This window comes from Staurois parvus, unplaced genomic scaffold, assembly GCF_062004578.1.
Source record: "Staurois parvus isolate SC_StPar_1 unplaced genomic scaffold, SC_StPar_1.0 ptg001150l, whole genome shotgun sequence".
Lineage (NCBI taxonomy): Eukaryota > Metazoa > Chordata > Amphibia > Anura > Ranidae > Staurois > Staurois parvus.
Genome location: NW_028318946.1, coordinates 1,424,701 through 1,445,436, shown reverse-complemented (window position 1 = coordinate 1,445,436; position 20,736 = coordinate 1,424,701). Strand labels below are relative to the sequence as shown.

General features: G+C 49.7%; 1 protein-coding gene across 5 annotated transcripts in view; it reads right to left on the bottom strand.

Annotated features, from left to right (window-relative positions):
• The window catches only part of LOC149439178 (SLAM family member 6-like), an 84,229-nt gene that overhangs the window by 51,289 nt on the left and 12,204 nt on the right, over positions 1–20,736 (bottom strand). For all 5 annotated transcript variants that reach the window (XM_089659364.1, XM_089659368.1, XM_089659366.1 and 2 more), the window contains exons 2-3: positions 10,602–10,913; positions 4,612–4,869 (exon numbers count right to left, since the gene is read on the bottom strand). In XM_089659364.1, the coding sequence (XP_089515490.1) occupies positions 4,612–4,869; positions 10,602–10,913 (570 nt within the window). The remainder of the gene's footprint in view (positions 1–4,611; positions 4,870–10,601; positions 10,914–20,736) is intronic.

Here is a 20,736-nt window from a genome sequence, read left to right as displayed (position 1 = left end):
GGAGGACATTGCCGGGGACACTGCAGGTGGGACATCGCGGGAGCGCAGGACAAGATAAGTGAAGAAGAGATCCCAGAGCAACGCTGCAGTGTATTCCCGAGTGTAGCTCAGGGTTACTGCTTCTGGTACTGAAACTTTACCCCGAGCTACACTCGGGAATACCTCCAGGGGGGTTAAAGGAACACTCCAGTTTTTCCATGTTCCCTTTTTTTAAAAAAAAAACTAAAGGCATAGCCAGAGGTGGACTGACGACTCATGGGGCCCCATGGACAATAGGAAATCATGGGGCCCCTGTGTCTTCACCCACACTCAAACCACACCCATAAAAGCCTATGAAAGGTACCAGGAGCATCTCATGGGGCCCCCTACTGACCCCGGGCCCTCGGGCAGTGCCCGAGTGCCTAAATGGTCAGTCCGCCCCTGGTCATAGCTCATCTTTACTAAAACTGAGAAAATCAGAGCGCTCATGGTGGAAGCTGGGATAATTAGGCAATGACGTACACAGCTATCAGTCAATATGTCTGATTTCAAAAGTTTAATAGAAACCATAATCACCATATTCCCAAAAAATCCATGTGGTAGTATGGCGCAAAAGGACTGGCACATGCGGAAAGGAATGATGGAAGCGGCTTACTTGAATGTAGACATGGCTATGGGAAGCCTAGATGGTAAACTCCACAGATGGAAAGGTTGTAAAATGGCAGCAATTGGTGGGGAATGTGTCCACAAACCTAGTGAGATGCCACTTGAGAGATCAGAAGGCCTCTTCGGTGTCACCAAGGATCGCGCACCCGTAGTGACGTCACGGCGCACTGAAAGTGACCTCAGTGGAGCACAGGGAAGCCATCGTGAGCCCTTAGCAGGAAGGAGACTGGCCAAAACAAATCCCGGTGACCGTGACAAGTGCTTTGTCACAGTTACAGCACACTCCTAATGGTCATCGGAGCAGTTGTGGGACTGGCCTTGGTTTTCCCTATGTTGGTTGTGGGATTTAGTGCCTGGAGGTTTGTCTATTATAGTTCATCTCTACTACCCATGTATATAAGGGGTGTCTGTAGGCAGGGCTTTGTTTCTCAGAGAATAGGTGCAGGAACTCCCTCCTTTCTGAGTCACTTCTTGTCTCCGCCCCCTACCCACCTCCAAGCACCGTATCTTGGTTCCACCTCTTACCTACCTCTAAGCACAGTCTTCTGCCCGCACCCCCCTTACCCACCTCCAAACACCGTCTCTTGGTTCCACCTACTACCCAACTCCTCTTTTGGTTCTACCCCCTACCCACCTCCAAACACTGTCTCTTGGTTTCACCCCATACCCACCTCCAAACACCGTCTCTTGGTTTCACCCAGTACTCAACTCCAAGCACCATCTTTTGGTTCCACCTCTTACCCGCCTCCAAGCACTGTCTTTTGGTTCTACTCCCTACCCACCTCCAAACAGTGTCTCTTTGTTTCACCTCCTACCCACCTTCAAGCACCGTCTCTTGGTTCCACACCCTACCCATCTCCAAGCACAATTTCTTGGTTCCACCCACTACCCACCTCCAAACACTGTCTCTTGGTTTCACCCCATACCCACCTCCAAGCACCGTCTCTTGGTTCCACCTACTACCCACCTCCAAACACCGTCTCTTGGTTCCACCCACTACTCAACTCCAAGTACCATCTTTTGGTTCCACCTCTTACCCACCTCCAAACACTGTCTCTTGGTTTCACCCCATACCCACCTCCAAGCACCGTCTCTTGGTTCCACCTACTACCCACCTTCAAGCACCGTCTCTTGGTTCCACCCCCTACCCAGCTCCAAGCACCATTTCCTGGTTCCAACCTTCATCCACCTCCAAGCACCGCCTCTTGGTTCCACGCACTACCCACCTCCAAGCACAATCTTTTGGTTCCACCCCCCTACCCACCTTCAATCACCGTCTCTTGGTTCCACCCGCTACCCACCTCCAAGCACCGTCTTTTGGTTCCATCCCCCCTACCCATCTCCAAGCACCATCTCTTGGTTCCACCCCTGACCTACCTCCAAGCACCATCTTTTGGTTCCACCCTCTACCCTCCTCCAAGCACCATCTCTTGGTTCCACCCACTACCCACCTCCAAGCAACGTCTTTTGGTTTCACCCCCTAACCACCTCCACACACTGTCTCTTGGTTCCACCCCATACCCATTTCCAAGCACCATCTCTTGGTTCCACCTCCTACCCACCTCAAAGCGCCATCTCTTGGTTCCATCACCTGCCCACCTCCAAGCACCCTCTCTTGGTTCCACCCCCTACCCATCTCCAAGCACCATCTTTTTGGTTCCACCCACTACCCATCTCCAAGCACTGTCTCTTGGTTCCACCCCACACCCACCTCCAAGCACTGTCTCTTGGTTCCACCCCATACCCACCTCCAAGCACCATCTTTTGATTCCACCTCCTACACACCTGAGAGCGCCATCTCTTGGTTCCATCACCTACCCACCTCCAAGCACCTTCTCTTGGTTCCACCCCCTACCCATTTCCAAGCACCATCTTTTTGGTTCCACCCACTACCCATCTCCAGGTGTAAGGAGGTGACTCTGTGCCCGGTGATCTTTGAATTCTTTCATGTTGTTCAGGTAGATCTCCACCACTTTAAGGCTGCCTACCCCTGATATACTATTTTAATTTTGAACTGGATGGACTTTGTGCTAGGAGAGGGGATTGGTTGGTGGATTGGGGGGAGGTTGTGCTAGGGGGGGGGATTTGTGCTGGGAGATGGGATTGGGGGGAATGTGTTAGGAGGGTAAATTGGGGGGGGGGGGAGGGATTGTGGCAGGAGGGGGATTTGTGCTGGAGGGGGGGATTGTTATGAGTTGTGCTAGGAGGGGGGATGGGGGGGATTTGTGCTAGGAGAAAGGAGTGGAGGGGGAGTGTTGTGTTAGGAGGGAGGATTGGTTGGGGGATTGGGGGGAGGTTGTGCTAGGAGGGGGGATTGTTATGAGTTGTGCTAGGAGGGGGGACCGGGGGGGGATTTGTGCTAGGAGAGAGGAGTGGAGGGGGAGTGTTGTGTTAGGAGGAAGGAATTGTTGGGGGATTGGGGGGGAGGTTGTGCTAGGAGCGGGGGATTGTTATGAGTTGTGCTAGGAGGGGGGACTGGGGGGGGGGATTTGTGCTAGGAGAGAGGAGTGGAGGGGGAGTGTTGTGCTAGGAGGGAGGATTGGTTGGGGGATTGGGGGGAGGTTGTGCTAGGAGGGGGGATTTGGAGGGGATTTGTGCTGGGAGATGGGATTGGGAGGGAATGTGTGCTAGGAGAAGGGGATTGAGGGGATTTGTGTTAGGAGGGAAAATTGGGGGGTTGTGCCAGGAGGAGGGATTTGTGCTGGGGGGGGATTGTTATGAGTTGTGCTAGGTGGGGGGATTTGGGCGGAGAGGAAAGATTTGTGCTGGGAAGGGTCATTTGGAGGGGGTTGTGCTAGGAGGAGGGATTGGGGGGCTTTATGATAGGAGGGGGGATTTGTGCTGGGAGATGGGATTATGGGGAAATGTGTGCTAGGAGAGGGGGATTGGGGGGGGGGTTTGTGCTAGAAGGGGAAATGGGGGGGGGGGGGTTGTACCAGGAGGGGGGATTTGTGCTAGGAGGGTGGATTTGGGTGGGGAGGAAAGATTTATGTTGGAAAGGGTAATTTGGAGGGGGTTGTGCTAGGAGGTGGGATTGGGGGGCTTTATTATTTTTTTATTATTTTTTTTATTTATTTTTAATTTGTGCTAGGAGGGAGGATTGGTTGGGGGATTGGGGGGAGGTTGTGCTAGGAGGGGAGACTTGGAGGGGATTTGTGCTGGAAGATGGGATTGGGGGAGAATGTGTGCTAGGAGAGGGGGATTGGGGGGATTTGTGTTATAAGGGGAAATTGTGGGGGGGGGGGTGCCAGGAAGGGGGATTTTTGCTAGGAGGGTGGATTTGGGTGGGGAGGAAAGATTTGCGCTGTGAAGGGTAATTTGGAGGGAGTTGTGCTGGGAGATGGGATTGTGGGGGAATTATGTGCTAGGAGAGGGGGATTTGGGGGGGATTTGTGTTAGGAGGGGAAACTGGGGGGTTGTGCCAGGATGGGGGATTTGTGCTGGAGGGGGGGGGGGAGAGATTGTTATGCGTTGTGCTAGGAGGGTGGATTTGGGTGGGGAGGAAATATTTGTGCTGGGAAAGGTCATTTGGAGGGGGTTGTGCTAGGAGGTGGGATTGGGGGGGAGAGGATTTTTGCTAGGGTGGAATATTTGAGGGGAAAGAGGATGTGTGCTAGGAGGGGTGAAGTAGAATTACAGGTGAAGTTTGAATTTTCTCTTTTTTTGGGGGGGGTGCTAGTACCCGGCCCTGTCCATTCCCAGAAATAGCAGGCAAAGCACAGGTTCACAATAAAGTGTGAAGTTTAACTCTAGGTCAGGGGCGGACTGACCATTTGGAAACTTGGGCACTGCCCGAGGGCCCGGGGTCAGTATGGGACCCCATGAGATACCCCTGGTACCTTTTTCATAGGCTTTTTTGAGATTGGGCAAGGACACAGGGCCCCATGATCCACTATTGCCCGGGGGCCCCATGAGTTGTCAGTCCGCCCCTGCTCTAGGTGCAAGTATAAGCCGTGTTGTACCTACCTTCTCCGCAGTACTTCCAGGGGAGGACATCTTTCGAGACGTTACTGATGGGATTTTCTGCTGTACATACATAGGTGAAGTTGACATGACTTGGCGGTACAACCACAACGCCCTGCGTATCATTAATGTCAGTGCTGTTTAAACACGTCCAGGCGACGGTCACATTGCTGCTATTTACTGAACACGTCAAGATGACCTCACACGTCTTATTATCGGTGACATTGGATGTGATGACGACATCCTCAGCCGTTAAGTTTCCTAAAGGAAAAAAAAAACATGGAGCGTCAGACATCCCTCCAGAGAAGTATTGTCGCTCCCGCTCCCCACCGTGATGCTGAGTTTCTCATACACCTACCTGAAGCATCCAACCATCATATCCATCCATGAAAAACACCTACGAATAGGCATCATGATTTACTCCCATGGACGTCCTCCTAGAACATGCCCCCAGCGACGCGCACCCGGCGATCTTCATGATCGTTGTGTCCACAGCGGCCTTTTACCACGTGATCAGTTGTGTCCAATGACATGGCAGATCACAATGGAAATACAGTTGCCGGTTGTCTGTTGTACAAAGTACTGCCGATAACTGGCAAATGTGACGGGAGGTCTGCACTAATAATCAGGGCACTGATCAGTGCCGCCCATCAGTGCTGCCTCAGTGCCAGCTCATTAGTGCCCATCAATGCTGCCTAGCAGTTTCACCCGTCAGTGCCCAGAAGTGCCGCCCGTCAGTGCCGTCTGTCAGTTCCTCCAGTCGGTGCTATCAATTAGTTTTGCCAGTCAGTGCCAGCTATCAGTGCCCATCATTGCTGCGTATCAGTGCATCATCACCAGTGCCTCCTCATCATTGCCCACCAGTGCCGTCTCCTCAGTGCCCATCAATGCTGCCTCAGTGCCAGCTCATTAGTGTCCATCAATGCTGCCTAGCAGTTCCACCCGTCAGTGCCCAGAAGTGCCGCCCGTCAGTGCCATCTGTCAGTTCCTCCAGTCGGTGCTATCAATTAGTTTTGCCAGTCAGTGCCAGCTATCAGTGCTCATCATTGCTGCATATCAGTGCATCATCACCAGTGCCTCCTTATCATTACCCACCAGTGCTGTCTCACCAGTGCCCATCAGTGCTGCCTATCAGTGCCACCTCATTAGTGCCCATCAGTGCTGCCTAGCAGTGCCGCCCATCAGTGCTCAGCAGTGCTGCCTGTCAGTGCCGTCTGTCAGTTCTTCCAGTCGGTGCTATCAATCAGTTTTGTCAGTCAGTGCCACCTATCAGCGCCCATCATTGCTGCATATCAGTGCAGCATCATCAATGCCTCCTCATCAATGCCCACCAGTGCCGTATCATCAGTGCCCATCAGTGCTGTCTATCAGTGCCACCTCATTGGTGCCCATCAGTGCTGCCTAGCAGTGCCACCCATCAGTGCCGCCCGTCAGTGCCATCTGTCAGTTCCTCCAGTCAGTGCTATCAATCAGTTTTGCCAGTCAGTGCCACCTATCAATGTCCATCTTGCTGCATATCAGTGCAACATCATCAGTGCCTCCTCATCAATGCCCATCATTGCTGCCTATCAGTGCCACCTCATTAGTACTCAGCAGGGCTGCTGATCAGTGCAGCCTCATCAATGCACATCAGTGAAGGAGAAAAATTACCTGTTTGCAAAATTTTGTAATAGAAACAAAGAAAAACTTTTTTGTAATCTAACTTTTTGCTCTTTTTTTGTTTATAGTGCAAAAAATAAAACCCCCAGCGGCTAGTAAATACCACCAAAAGAAAGCTCTTTGTGTGTGAAAAAATGCTAAAAAGGTCATATGGGTACAGTGTTGCATGACCGCGCAATTGTCATTCAAAGTGCGACAGCGCTGAAAGCTGAAAATTGGCCTGGGCTGGAAGGGAGTAAAAGTGTGCGGTAGGCGAGGGGTTAAGGGGCAACTGTACATTTTGGTTTCAAAATATGTCCTTGTCAGGTTCTCTTTAGGCTGTGCATATGTGCCACGGTCCAATTCATTGCTGGGGTAGCCATTATCATGGTAGCCTCCAGCGGTCCTACAGAGTACAGTTCCCGGCACAGGAATGAATGGGGCCATGACACCCATAAGCAGGTTGAAGAGGACCCTGCAAGGATGTTTCCAGAAGCACGGCTGTTTGACCCCCCCCCCCCCCGCCTCAATCAGCTGCACAGGATTGGGTTAGCAGTCCCGCTTTGCAGTACTCAGGTCATTGGCTTGAATCCCAACAATGGCACCACCTGCCTTGAGTTTGCATGTTCTCCCTGCGCCTGTGTGGGTTTCCTCTGGGTACTCTGGTTTCCTCCCACACTCCAAAGACATGCTGGTAGGTTAATTGGCTCCTGTCTAAATTGGCCCTAGTATGTGTATGTATGAATGTGAGTTAGGGACCTTAGATTGCACGCCCCTTGAGGGTTAGGGACCTTAGATTGTACGCCCCTTGAGGGTTAGGGATCTTATATTGTACACCCCTTGAGGGTTAGGGACCTTAGATTGTATGCCCCTTGAGGGTCGGGGACCTTAGACTGTACGCTCCTTGAGGGTCGGGGACCTTAGACTGTACGCCCCTTGAAGGTCAAGGACCTTAGATTGTACGCCCCTTGAGGGTCAGGAACCTTAGATTGTACGCCCCTTGAAGGTCAAGGACCTTAGATTGTATGCCCCTTGAGGGTCAGGAACCTTAGATTGTACGCCCCTTGAAGGTCAAGGACCTTAGATTGCATGCCCCTTGAGGGTCAGGGACCTTAGATTGTATGCCCCTTGAGGGTAAAGGACCTTAGATTGTACGCCCCTTGAGGGTTAGGGACCTTAGATTGTACACCCCTTGAGGGTTAGGGACCTTAGATTGTACGCCCCTTGAGGGTTAGGGACCTTAGATTGTACACCCCTTGAGGGTTAGGGACCTTAGATTGTACACCCCTTGAGGGTTAGGGACCTTAGATTGTACGCCCCTTGAGGGTTAGGGACCTTAGATTGTACGCCCCTTGAGGGTCAGGGACCTTAGATTGTACGCTCCATGAGGGGTAGGGACCTTAGATTGTATGCCCCTTGAGGGTTGGGGACCTTAGATTGTACGCCCCTTGAGGGTTAGGGACCTTAGATTGTACGTCCCCTTGAGGGTCAGGGACCTTAGATTGTACACCCCTTGAGGGTCGGTGACCTTAGATTGTACGCCCCTTGAGGGTCAGGGACCTTAGATTGTACGCTCCATGAGGGGTAGGGACCTTAGATTGTATGCCCCTTGAGGGTTGGGGACCTTAGATTGTACGCCCCTTGAGGGTTAGGGACCTTAGATTGTACACCCCTTGAGGGTCAGGGACCTTAGATTGTACGTCCCCTTGAGGGTCAGGGACCTTAGATTGTACGCCCCTTGAGGGTCGGTGACCTTAGATTGTACGCCCCTTGAGGGTCGGTGACCTTAGATTGTAAGACCCTTGAGGGTTAGGGACCTTAGATTGTACGCGCCTTGAGGATTAGGAACCTTAGATTGTACGCCCCTTGAGGGTTAGGGACCTTAGATTGTACGCCCCTTGAGGGTTAGGGACCTTAGATTGTATGCCCCTTGAGGGTTAGGGACCTTAGATTGTACGCTCCTTGAGGGTTAGGGACTTTAGATTGTACGCCCCTTGAGGGTTAGGGACCTTAGATTGTACGCCCCTTGAGGGTTAGGGACCTTAGATTGTACGCCCCTTGAGGGTTAGGGACTGATGTGAATGTACAATATATATGTGTAAAGTGCTGCGTAAATGGACGGCGCTATATAAGTACCTGAAATAAATAAAATAAAGGTGAGTATCAGTCCAGGTGAGGCATGGTGGTGGTTGGGGGGGTTTGCATTCATTAATGACAACTTGTACCAAAGGTCTCGGTTCACACTACTGCGGCCTGAAAGTCGCACCACTTACAATGTGACTTTGCCAGGCAACTTGAGTACCACTTTGAAGCAACTCTGAAGCGAATTTCAGGGAATGAAAAATATAAAAAAAATCAGCGCAAACACGATATATAAAACCTACCAATTTGCAAGCTGAACATCATGAATGGACATTTATACGGTAGGACAGCACAGTGGCTAAATGGTTAGCACTTCCGCCTGGCAGTACTCGGGTCGTTGGTTTGAATCCCAACCACGGCACCACCTGCCTGGAGTTTGCATGTTCAATAATAAATATATTTATAAAAAGTCCATATAGTCTTAAAATAGGTGGAAACACCAGTGATGTCAGTCCGAAGTTATGGAGCACCCATTTAAAGTATGGAATATACAAGATCATATATCATCCAATGGACCCGTCCTTGTGGAAAGAATGGTAGATCCCATCACCCAGAGGAACACACAAGGCCTCTCACCTTACTCATGTGACCCCTGAGCTAACAGACAGGTCATGCAGGACTTTCCCAAATGGGTAACGGACTTCCACTAACGCCAATTGCGGTCCAAACAAGCGGATCCTCTGACAGGTAGTGTAATACCGAATGAGAGCAAAAATAAGAGAAAAAGTGCTCTTCATTAATCACACACTGTGATTGGTCAAAGCACTGCACCTGACCTGTGGTCAGGTTCATTGCTTTGACCAATCATAATGCACTGTCGGGGCGCAGTGCATTGTGGGGTGCACCTGTACTGTTCGTGTGTTCGCCGAACACAGGAACAGGCCATGTTTAGGTCAAACTCAGGCTCAACTCAAAAATGGAGTCCATCCCTAGTCTTAGTATGCTGTCACCTTAAGAGTTCCCTTCACTGGAACTAGGGGGCCAAGCCCAACCCCTGAAAAACAACCCCACACCATAATCCCCCCTCCACCAAACATTACACTTGGCACAATGCAGTCAGGCAAATACCGTTCTCCTGGAAACCGCCAAACCCAGACACGTCCATCGGATCGCCAGACAGAGACGTGTGATTGGTCACTCCAGAGAACACATCTCCCCTGCTCTAGAGTCCAGTGGCGGCATGCTTTACACCACGGCATCCGACGCTTTGCATTGCACTTGGTGATGGAAGGCTTGGATGCAGCTGCTCGGCCATGGAAACCCATTCCATGAAGATCTCTACGCACTGTTGTTGGGCTCATCTGAAGGCCACACCAAGTTTGGAGGTCTTTAGCTATTGACTCTGCAGACAGTTAGTGACTTCTGTGCACTGTGCGCTTCAGCATGCGCTGACCCCGCTCTGTCATGTGACGTGGCCTACCACTTGGTGGCTGAGTGGCTGTTGTTCCCAGTTGCTTCCACTTTGTTATAATCCCACTAACAGTTGAGCGTGGAATATTTAGTAGCCAGGAAATGTCACAACCTATCACGGGACCACGCTTGGAGTCACTGAGCTCCTGAGAGCGACCCATTCTTTCACCAATGTTTGTAGAAGCCGTCTGCATGCCTAGGGGATGATTGTATACACCTGTGTCCATGGAGGGGATTGGAACACCTGAATCACATGATTGGGAAGGCGGGGCCAATACTTTTGGCCATTTAGTGGACCTAACCTGCCAGAGAGTGATTGGTTGTACAGTCATGTTCTTTTTACAGAGATTCTGGACCATGTCACTTCCTAATAGTATTAGTAGAGTGTGCATGTCCTCCCCCATCCTAGTATTGAATGACAACCAGTATCGTGTTCCACATCAATGAATGTGTGCAGCAGCTACAAACTTGTGGATCTCTTGGAGCTTGGTTAGTATGGGCAAGAGAAGACAGTGGTTGGAAAAATGTCCTCTCCTGAAGGTTTTGCAATGGAAGAGAAGATATAACTGCATGCACCTTAACACAGACCAGGTGCCTAGGAGCTGTCTGAGATATTTCATGTGGCAGTTCAATACGGCACAATTGGCAGTAGCTGACCAGACGCTCTGGTTGACCACGCGAACTTGAAGACGTTACTAATGGGCATTTCTGACAACAAAATGTTGCTGGCCTGGGAACAATCATCCTTAGACATGGAACACTCTGTCTGGTGTCAAATCGGCATTGCTAAAGATTGTACTTACTGAACACTGTGAGATGGTATCTGCAGGTCGGTATCTCTTCACCAGTGTTGATTTGTCCCCGGTAGGTCCCCCGATCTTCCAGTCTCGGCTCAGTTATGATTAAGGATCCATTAGATGTGCTGCTCAGTCTTCCTTTATACTCTCTATGGTCAATCTCAATTGGTTCTCCTGGTTTTGTTGTGGCGATAGCAGCACTGATTTTTTCAAAAGTCCAAACAATTTTTCTGACCCCAGTGTAGTTGACTTGTAGAGTGACAGCTCCTCCCACAGCGCCAATTACATTTCTCTCACAGGGGTCCTCACTCATCACATCTGATAAAGAAGAACAATACTTGGTGTCAGCGGTCACCAGACATTACATTACAAATATTATATTTATGCTGAAGGACTGAATCGCTTTATAAAGAGGAGTTATACCCCCCCCCTCTCCCCCAAAAAAAGTAAAAGTCTGACTGTTAATATTAGGGCACTCACCTGTCCATGAGTACAGCGGTGTCCTCACCCCAAGCTGATTCTTCAATTGGCTATCGGGTGCTGGCACCGCCATCTTGACTAAGGAAAACCGGCAGTGAAGATTTTGAACTTGTCAAAGCCAGGTACCTACTCCCCCCCCCCCCAAAAAAAAAGGTGCCAAATGTGGCAGCGGGGAGTATATTAGCGGAGCTTCCATTTTTGGATGGAGCTCCGCTTTAACTTCTAAATATAAATAGAATAAACCAGAATGCAGATTTCTAGACTGACATGTTGTGGGGCTTGCTGAAGGATAGACTAAGTGAATCAGACTATCACCCTCCCCTCTTCTCTTCTCCTCCCCTCTTCTCTTCCCCTCCCCTGTTCTCCCCTTTCCTCCTCTTTCCTTTCCTCTCCTCTCCACTCTCCTCCCCTCCCTTCCTTTCTCTCCTCTTCTCTTTTCTCTCCTCTTTCCTCTCATCTTCTCTCCTCTTTCCTCTCCTCTCCTTTCCCCTCTTCTCTCCTTTCCTCTCCCCTCCCCTCTTCTCTTCTCTTCTCTTCTCTCCTCTCCATCCCTTCTCTCCTCTCCTCTCCATCCCCTCTCTCCTCTTCTCCTCTCCATCCCCCCCTCTTCTCTCTTCTTCTCTCCTCTCTCCTCTCCTCTCCACTCCTCTTCCCCCCTCTCCGCTCCTCTCCCCCCTCCCCTCTCCTCTCTGCTCCTCCCCTCCCCTTACTTGTCCTCTCCTCTCCCTTCCCCTCTCCGCTACTTTCCCCTCCCCTCTCCTCTCCCCTTTTCAATTCCAATAAAGTGTTGATGGTAATGCAATAGGCCTGTGTGCCTAAAAATAGAATAGGATAGAGTAGAGTAGATGAGAGAAGATTTGAGTAGAGTAGGATAGGATGGAATAGGATAGAATAGAAGTGAACAGAGTGGAAAGAAATGAAACTGGAGGGACCTGTATTGTCCTTATATGATATAGTACAATGACATTTACACACCACTTCTAGAAAGCAACGCCCTATAACCCAGCATCACTCCCACTCCATAACAGCACTCTTTATCAACTCCTCGCCCTCCAGAGGATTCCCCCCCCCCTTCCTGACCCAACCATTTTTTGCGATACGGCGCAGCGTTATTATAACTGACAATTGCGCGGTCATGCAACGCTGCACCCAAATGAAATTTATGTCCTTTTTTCCCCACAAATGGAGCTTTCTTTCAGTGGTATTTGATCACCTGTGTGTTTTTGTTTTTGTTTTTTTGCACTATAAACATAGACCGACTATTTTTGAGAAAAAAAACTAAATGTTTTACTTTTTGCTATTAAACATGTCCAGTAAAACTGGAAAAAAAGGAAAACATTTAAAAAAATCTAATTTTGTCACAAATGTAGACCAAAATGTATTCTGATCCATGTCTTTGCTAAAAAAAATCCCAATAATTGTATATCAAACCCTCGCCATCCAGAGGATCCCCCCCCTTTCCTGACCAGGCCATTTTTTGCGCTGTGTGCAGTGTTATTTTAACTGACAATTGCGCGGTCATGCAAAGCTGCACCCAAATTAAATTTATGTCCTTTTTCCACACAAATAGAGCTTTCTTTTGGACGTATTTGATTGCCTGTGCGTTTTTCATTTTTTGCACTATACACAAAAAAAGATTGCCAATTTTGAGAAAAAAACAATATTTTTGACTTTTGCCATTAAACATGTCCAGTAAAAAAATCAAATTCCGTCATAAATTTAGGCCAAAATGTATTCTGCTAAAAAAAAAATCCCAATACATGTAAATTAATTGGTTTACGTGAAAGTTATAGCGTCTACAAATGGCGGTATATATACTGGAATTTTTTTTTCAACTAGTAATGGCAGCGATCAGCGACTTATAGCGGGACTGCGGCTGGCATTCTGATACTGGGGGGGAACTGACTTGGTGTCACTGACACCCTTAGTGACACCAATACAGTGATCAGTGCTAATAAAAAGCACTGACACTGTACTAATGGCACTGGGCAGGAAGGGGTTAACATCTGGGGCGATCAAAGGGTTAACTGTGTGCTGAGTGTATGTTTTACTAGATGGCGGGGTCTGTGTACTTCACTGTAAGGACACTGCTATGCAGAGCTATACAAAGCAGTGTGCTGCAGCTGATAGGGGAAGAGGTCTGTGTTGTTTACATACAGACCTCTCTTCCCCTGTCTGTAATACTCGGCTATCAATGGGTGACGGCGAGTAATCACCAGGCACGACCCGGTGATTGACAGCCAAGGCCGCGAATAGCGGCGTGGTTCGTGCGCGCCCCCCTACCCAGAAATGCAAAATCACATATGTCTACATGATTTTGCACACCCCTGCCACCCTGTAGCAGTATTTCTGCTATAGGGCGGCGGAAAAGCGGCTAATTGGTTTACATGAAATTTATAGCATCTACAAATATACTGTATATACTGAATTTTTTTTTCCTAGTAATGCGATCAGCTACTTATAGTGGGACTGTGGCGGGCATTCTGACACTGGGGGGGGGGGGACTGACTTGGTGTCACTGACATCCCCAGTGACACCAATACAGTGATCAGTGCTAAAAAAAAAAGCACTGACACTGTACTAATGGCACTAGGCAGGAAGGGGTTAACATCTGGGGCGATCAAAGGGTTAACTGTGTGCTGTTTTACTAGGGGGTGGGGTCTGTGTGCTTCACTGTACTCACACTGCTGTGGATGGCTGTGCTGTGCAGTGTGCCTGAGCCAACAGAGAGGAGGACTGCTAGTAAACAAAACAGTCCTCCTCCACGTCGGAGATGCTCGATAATCACTGGGCCGAGACAGGAGCTGACAGGGGAGAGATAGAGATCAGTACTGTTTACATACAGACCTCTCCCCTGTCAGTGATACTCAGTGATCACTGAGTGCCGGTGAGGAATCACCGGCTGGGACCTGGTGATGGACAGCTGAAGCCGCCAATGTCGGCGCGGGTAGGGCGTTGCCTCCTGCCCGAAAATGCAAAGTCACGTATATATACGTGATTTTGTGCAGCCGTGCCACCCTGTAGCAGTAAAAACAAGTCTAAATTCCAACATAATATATTATTAAAATGACAGTAGGTCTTTAACCGCCTCCCGCCCGCCATATAAGGAAATTAGAAGTACCCTGATGATCAGTGTAGCCCCATCAGTGCCACCTGTCAGTGTCCATCAATGCCAGCTGTCAGTGCACATCAATGCCACATATCAATGCCCATCTGAGCTGCCTTTTAGTGTCACCTTTCAGTGCCAGTCAGTGCTACCTATCAATGCCAGTCAGTGCCACCTATCAGTGCTGCCAATCAGTGCCAGGCAGTTCCGCCTATCAGTGCCAGTCAGTGCCACCTATCAGTACACAGCAGTTCCGCCTATCAGTGCCCATCAGTGCTGACTATCAGTGCCGCCTATCAGTGCCATATATGAGTGCTGCCTTTCAGTGCCCATCAGTGATGCCTTTCAATGCCCATCAGTGTCACCTACCAGTGCCTCCTCATCAATGCCCATCAGTGCAGCCTACCGGTGCCCATAAGTGCAGCCTATCAGCGCCCATCAGTGCAGCCTCATTAGCACACCTCAGTGAAGGAGAAAAATCACTTATTTACAAAATGTTAAAACAAAAACTAAGAAAAAACTTTTTTTTTCAACATTTTCAGTTGTTTTTGGTTTAGCAAAAAATTTAAAACCCCGAGGTGATTAAATACCAAAAGAAAGTTCTATCTGTCTCAAACAAAATATAAAAATTCATATGGGTACAGTGTTGCATGACTGCGCAGTTGTCATTCAAAGTGCGACAGCAATGAAAGCTGAAAACTAGCCTGGGCAGGAACGGGGTATAAGTGCCCGGTAGACGAGGGGTTAAAATGTTGCCTGGGCTTTGATGCCACTCACCATCCTAGCCACCTATTAATTGCACAAGATTGACAAAAATCAAGCAGGTATGATGTCCCCTATCTATGTGAATTTATTGCATTAATGTCTATAGGAGAGACGCCATCCTGATATCTGTTTGGCAGAAACGTCATCTGATCATACGGCACATCCAGTCCTACACTGGAAACTGAAATTATCGACTCCATTTAAAACGGAACTAAGAGCCTCCACACTGCGACCACATCCTGTGCTACAGCTGTGCGGTTAGAAGTTGCTGTCATTTAGCTCTTTCCTATGAACTGTCAGTTCACACTTCATCCCCGCCCAGCCCAGCATGGTTAGAAACCATGGGGCCCCATACAGCCAAGCTGGCAGGGCCCCCCCACCCCCCTTTCAAGAAAAACATAGTTTACTAGGCTTCAGTTATGAATGTATACAGTGAGTGATTGGTACCGATCGCTCATTGTGTTCATTTGGGAAACGACAGAGCTGGTAAATGTGACGTATTTGCCAGATTCTTCCCCCACTCTCCATCCTGAAAGATCTTACTGTGTGCTTGCAACTGCTGAAAATAAAGGAGGGAAGCCGGCAGCACCGTGCGGATGAGGGCACACGGGTAGGGGGGCTGGGCAGCAGGGGAAAATGTATGGTGCACAGGGAGGGTGATGGGTGTGGCGGGGGCCAATTTCTGGAACTGATCCCCTGTATGACTCTCTCTGCAGCAGCTGAAAGACAATAGGACGGAGAGAAGAATCCAGCTTTCAGCTGCTGCAGGTAATTTCTGGAACTGATCCCCTGTATGGCTTTCTCTGCAGCAGCTGAAAGACAGTAGGAGGGAGAGGAGAAGAAGCCAGCTTTCAGCTGCTGCAGGTAATTACTGGAACCGATCCCCTGTAAGGCTCTGCAGCAGCTGAAAGACAGTAGGAGGGAGAGGAGAAGAAGCCGGATTTCAGTTGCTGCAGGTAATTACTGGAACCGATCCCCTGTAAGGCTCTGCAGCAGCTGAAAGACAATAGGAGGGAGAGGAGAAGAAGCCAGCTTTCAGCTGCTGCAGGTAATTACTGGAACCAATCCCCTGTATGGCTCTCTTTGCAGCAGCTGAAATACAGTAGGAGGGAGAGGAGAAGAAGCCAGCTTTTAGCTGCTGCAGGTAATTACTGGAACCGATCCCCTGTAAGGCTCTGCAGCACCTGAAAGACAGTAGGAGGGAGAGGAGAAGAAGCCAGCTTTCAGTTGCTGCAGGTAATTACTGGAACCGATCCCCTGCATGGTTCTGTCTGCCGCAGCTGAAAGATAGTAGGAGGGAGAGGAGAAGAAGCCGACTTTCAGCTGCTTCAGGTAATAACTGGAACCGATCCCCTGTAAGTCTCTCTCTGCAGCAGCTGAAAGATAGGAGCAAGAGGAGAAGAAGCAAACTTTCAACTGCTGCAGGTAATTACTGGAACCAATCCCCTGTAAGGCTCTCTCTGCAGCAGCTGAAAGATAGGAGCAAGAGGAGAAGAAGCAAACTTTCAACTGCTGCAGGTAATAACTGGAACCAATCCCCTGTAAGGCTCTCTCTGCAGCAGCTGAAACCCGGTAGGAGGGAGAGGAGAAGAAGCCAGCTTTCAGCTGCTGCAGAGAGAGCCATACAGGGTTCCAGTAATTACCCCCCTCCCACCATACCGATCACCCTCCCTGCCCACATCCAATTCACCCAGTTGCCTGGGCCCCCCTGCTGTCCTGGGCCTAGGGTTGCTAGGCCCAGGACAGCAGGGGGGCCCAGGCAACTGTATGGCTCTCTGAACACATATTAATGACACAGGTTCTGGGGCTGATTAATGCCTTATCTGCATTAAATTAGCCTCAGAACCCGTGTTATTAACTACTTGCCAACCGCAGATAGCCAAATGATAGCAGCACTGCGGCCGGCCAGTTCTGGGAGGGCGTCATATGACGTCCTCCCAGAATGCGCCCTCCAGCGCACCCCAGGGAGCACGCGCACCCGGCAATCTCTGTGATCGCTGTGTCCTAAGGACACAGCTGATCATGTGATGTGGTAAAAGGCCAATCACAGTGGCCTTTTACCATGTGATCAGCCGTGTCCAATGACACAGCAGATCGCCGGGTAAATGCAGTTGCCGGTTATTGGCTGCACTTTCCTCAAGTGTCACAGCATGAGGAAAGTACTGCCGATAACCGGCAATTGTCAGAGTACAGATCGGCACCAATCATCAGGGCACTGCTGATCAGTGCCCAGCAGTGCCACCCACCTGTGCCCATTAGTGCCTAGTAATGCCACCCACCAGTGGCCATCAGTGCCACCCATCAGTGCTGCCCAGCAGTACCACCCATCAGTGCCTAGTAGTGCGCCAGTCAGTGCCCATCAGTGCCACCCATCAGTGCTGCCCAGCAGTACCAACCATCTGTGCCCAGTAGTGCGCCAGTCAGTGCCCAGCAGTGCCACCAGCCAATGCTGTCAGTCAGTGCCCATCAGTGCTGCCCATCATTGTTGCATATCAGTGCAGAATCATCAGTGCCAGCTCATCAGTGCCACCTATCAGTGCTGCCTATTAGTGCCTATCAGTGCCACCTATCAGTGCCCATCATTGTTGCATATCAGTGCAGCATCATCAGTGCCAGCTCATCAGTGCTTCTATCAGTGCCGCCTATCAATGCCACCTCATAAGTGCCGCCTATCAGTGCCCATCAATGCCACATCATCAGTGCCACCTATCAGTGCCCATCATTGTTGCATATCAGTGCAGCATCATCAGTGCCAGCTCATCAGTGCTGCCTATCAGTGCCACCTCATAAGTGCCGCCTATCAGTGCCCATCAATGCCACATCATCAGTGCCACCTATCAGTGCCCATCATTGTTGCATATCAGTGCAGCATCATCAGTGCCAGCTCATCAGTGTTGCCTATCAGTACCACCTCATAAGTGCCACCTATCAGTGCCCATCAATGCCACATCATCAGTGCCACCTATCAGTGTCCATCATTGTTGCATATCAGTGCAGCATCATCAGTGCCAGCTCATCAGTGCTGCCTATCAGTGCCCCCTATCAGTGCCACCTCATAAGTGCCGCCTAACAGTGCCCATCAATGCCACATAATCAGTGCCACCTATCAGCGCCCATCATTGTTGCATATCAGTGCAGCAGCATCAGTGCCAGCTCATCAGTGCTGCCTATCAGTGCCACCTCATAAGTGCCGCCTATCAGTGCCCATCAATGCCACATCATCAGTGCCACCTATCAGCGCCCATCATTGTTGCAAATCAGTGCAGCATCATCAGTGCCACATCATCAGTGCCCATCATTGTTGCATATCAGTGCAGCATCATCAGTGCCAGCTCATCAGTGCCCCCTATCAGTGCCACCTCATAAGTGCCGCCTAACAGTGCCCATCAATGCCACATCATCAGTGCCACCTATCAGTGCCCATCATTGTTGCATATCAGTGCAGCATCATCAGTGCCAGCTCATCAGTGCTTCCTATCAGTGCAGCCTCATCAATGCACATCAGTGAAGAAGAAAAATTACCTGTTTGCAACATTTTATAATAGAAACAAAGAAAAACTTTTTTTTTTCAAATTTTTTGCTTAATTTTGTTTTGTTTATAGCGCAAAAAATAAACCCCCCAGCGGAGATTACATACCACCAAAAGAAAGCTCTATTCGTGTGAAAAAAATGATAAAAATGTCATATGGGTACAGTGTTGCATGACCGCACAATTGTCATTCAAAGTGCAACAGCGCTGAAAGCTGAACATTGGCCTGGGCAGGAAGGGGGTAGAAGTGCGCAGTAGGCGAGGGGTTAATATGTGTTCGGGTTTAAAGGGAGGAGGTGGCCCCCCTATTTGGGCCCCGTACATGAGGACTGGTGGTACCCCCTAATCCGTGGCCCTGCAGCCAAGCATGCAAGTTTGCGCACCAGCCAGTCGAGAGACAATGTAATGACCCTCTAATATCCTTGACCAGCCCCCCAGTACACATTTCTGTAACTTTAGAGGCGCAATATACAAATATTGTTGTGTTTTCCCTTTAAATACTTTATAATCATTGCGCACATCAACATTTACAGAGCCTTGAATAAGTATTCATACCCCTTGTTGGAAATCGTCCACATTTTGTCATGTTACCACCAAAAATGTACATGTATTTTATCGGGATTTGATGTGATAGACCAGTGGTCTTCAAACTGCGGCCCGGGGGGCCAGATGCGGCCCTTTGCTTACTTTTATCTGGCCCTTCAGGCACCACTGATATGAGTCACTATTCCTCCAACTGACACCAAAAGCAGAGCAATACGTCCTGCACTGACACCAATGATAGGGCACTATTACTTCACTGATACCAATGATGGGAAACTATTCCTCCCACTGACACCAATGATGGGGCACTATTCCTCCCACTGACACCAATGATGGGGCACTATTCCTCCCACTGACACCAATGATGGGGCACTATTCCTCCCACTGACACCAATGATGGGGTACTATTCCTCCCACTGACACCAATGATGGGGCACTATTCCTCCCACTGACACCAATGACGGGGCACTATTCCTCCCACTGACACCAATGATGGGGCACTATTCCTCCCACTGACACCAATGACGGGGCACTATTCCTTCCACTGATACCAATGATGGGGCACTATTCCTCCCACTGACACCAATGATGGGGCACTATTCCTCCCACTGATACCAATGATGGGGCAATATTCCTCCCACTGATACCAATGATGGGGTACTATTCCTCCCACTGACACCAACGATGGGGCACTATTCCTCCCACTGACACCAATGATGGGGCACTATTCCTCCCACTGATACCAACGATGGGGCACTATTCCTCCCACTGACACCAATGATGGGGCACTATTCCTCCCACTGACACCAATGATGGGGCACTATTCCTCCCACTGACACCAATGATGGGGCACTATTCCTCCCACTGATACCAAAGATGGGGCACTATTCCTCCCACTGATACCAATGATGGGGCACTATTCCTCCCACTGATACCAATGATGGGGCACTATTCCTCCCACTGACACCAATGATGGGGCACTATTCCTCCCACTAATACCAATGATGAGGCACTATTCCTCCCACTGATACCAATGATGGGGCACTATTCCTCCCACTGACACCAATGATGGGGCACAATATCCTCCCACTGACACCAATGATGGGGCACTATTCCTCCCACTGATACCAATGATGAGGCACTATTCCTCCCACTGACACCAATGATGGGGCACTATTCCTCCCACTGACACCAATAATGGGGCGCTATTCCTCCCACTGATACCAATGATGGGACACTATTCCTCCCACTGATACCAATGATGGGGCACTATTCCTCCCTCTGACACCAATGATGGGACACTATTCCTCCCACTGATACCAATGATGGGGCACTATTCCTCCCACTGACACCAATGATGGGGCACTATTCCTTCACTGACCCCAATGATGGGGCACTATTCCTCCCACTGACACCAATGATGGTACTCTATTCCTCCCACTGACACCAATGATGGGGCACTATTCCTTCACTGACCTCAATGATGGAGCACTATTCCTTCACTGACCCCAATGACGGGGCACTATTCCTTCAGTGACACCAATAATGGGGCATTATTCCTTCACTGACCCCAATAATGGGGCACTATTCCTCCCACTGACACCAATATTGGGACACTATTCCTCCCACTGACACCAATGATGGGGCACTATTCCTCCCACTGACACCAATGATGGAGCACTATTCCTCCCACTGATACCAATGATGGGGCACTATTC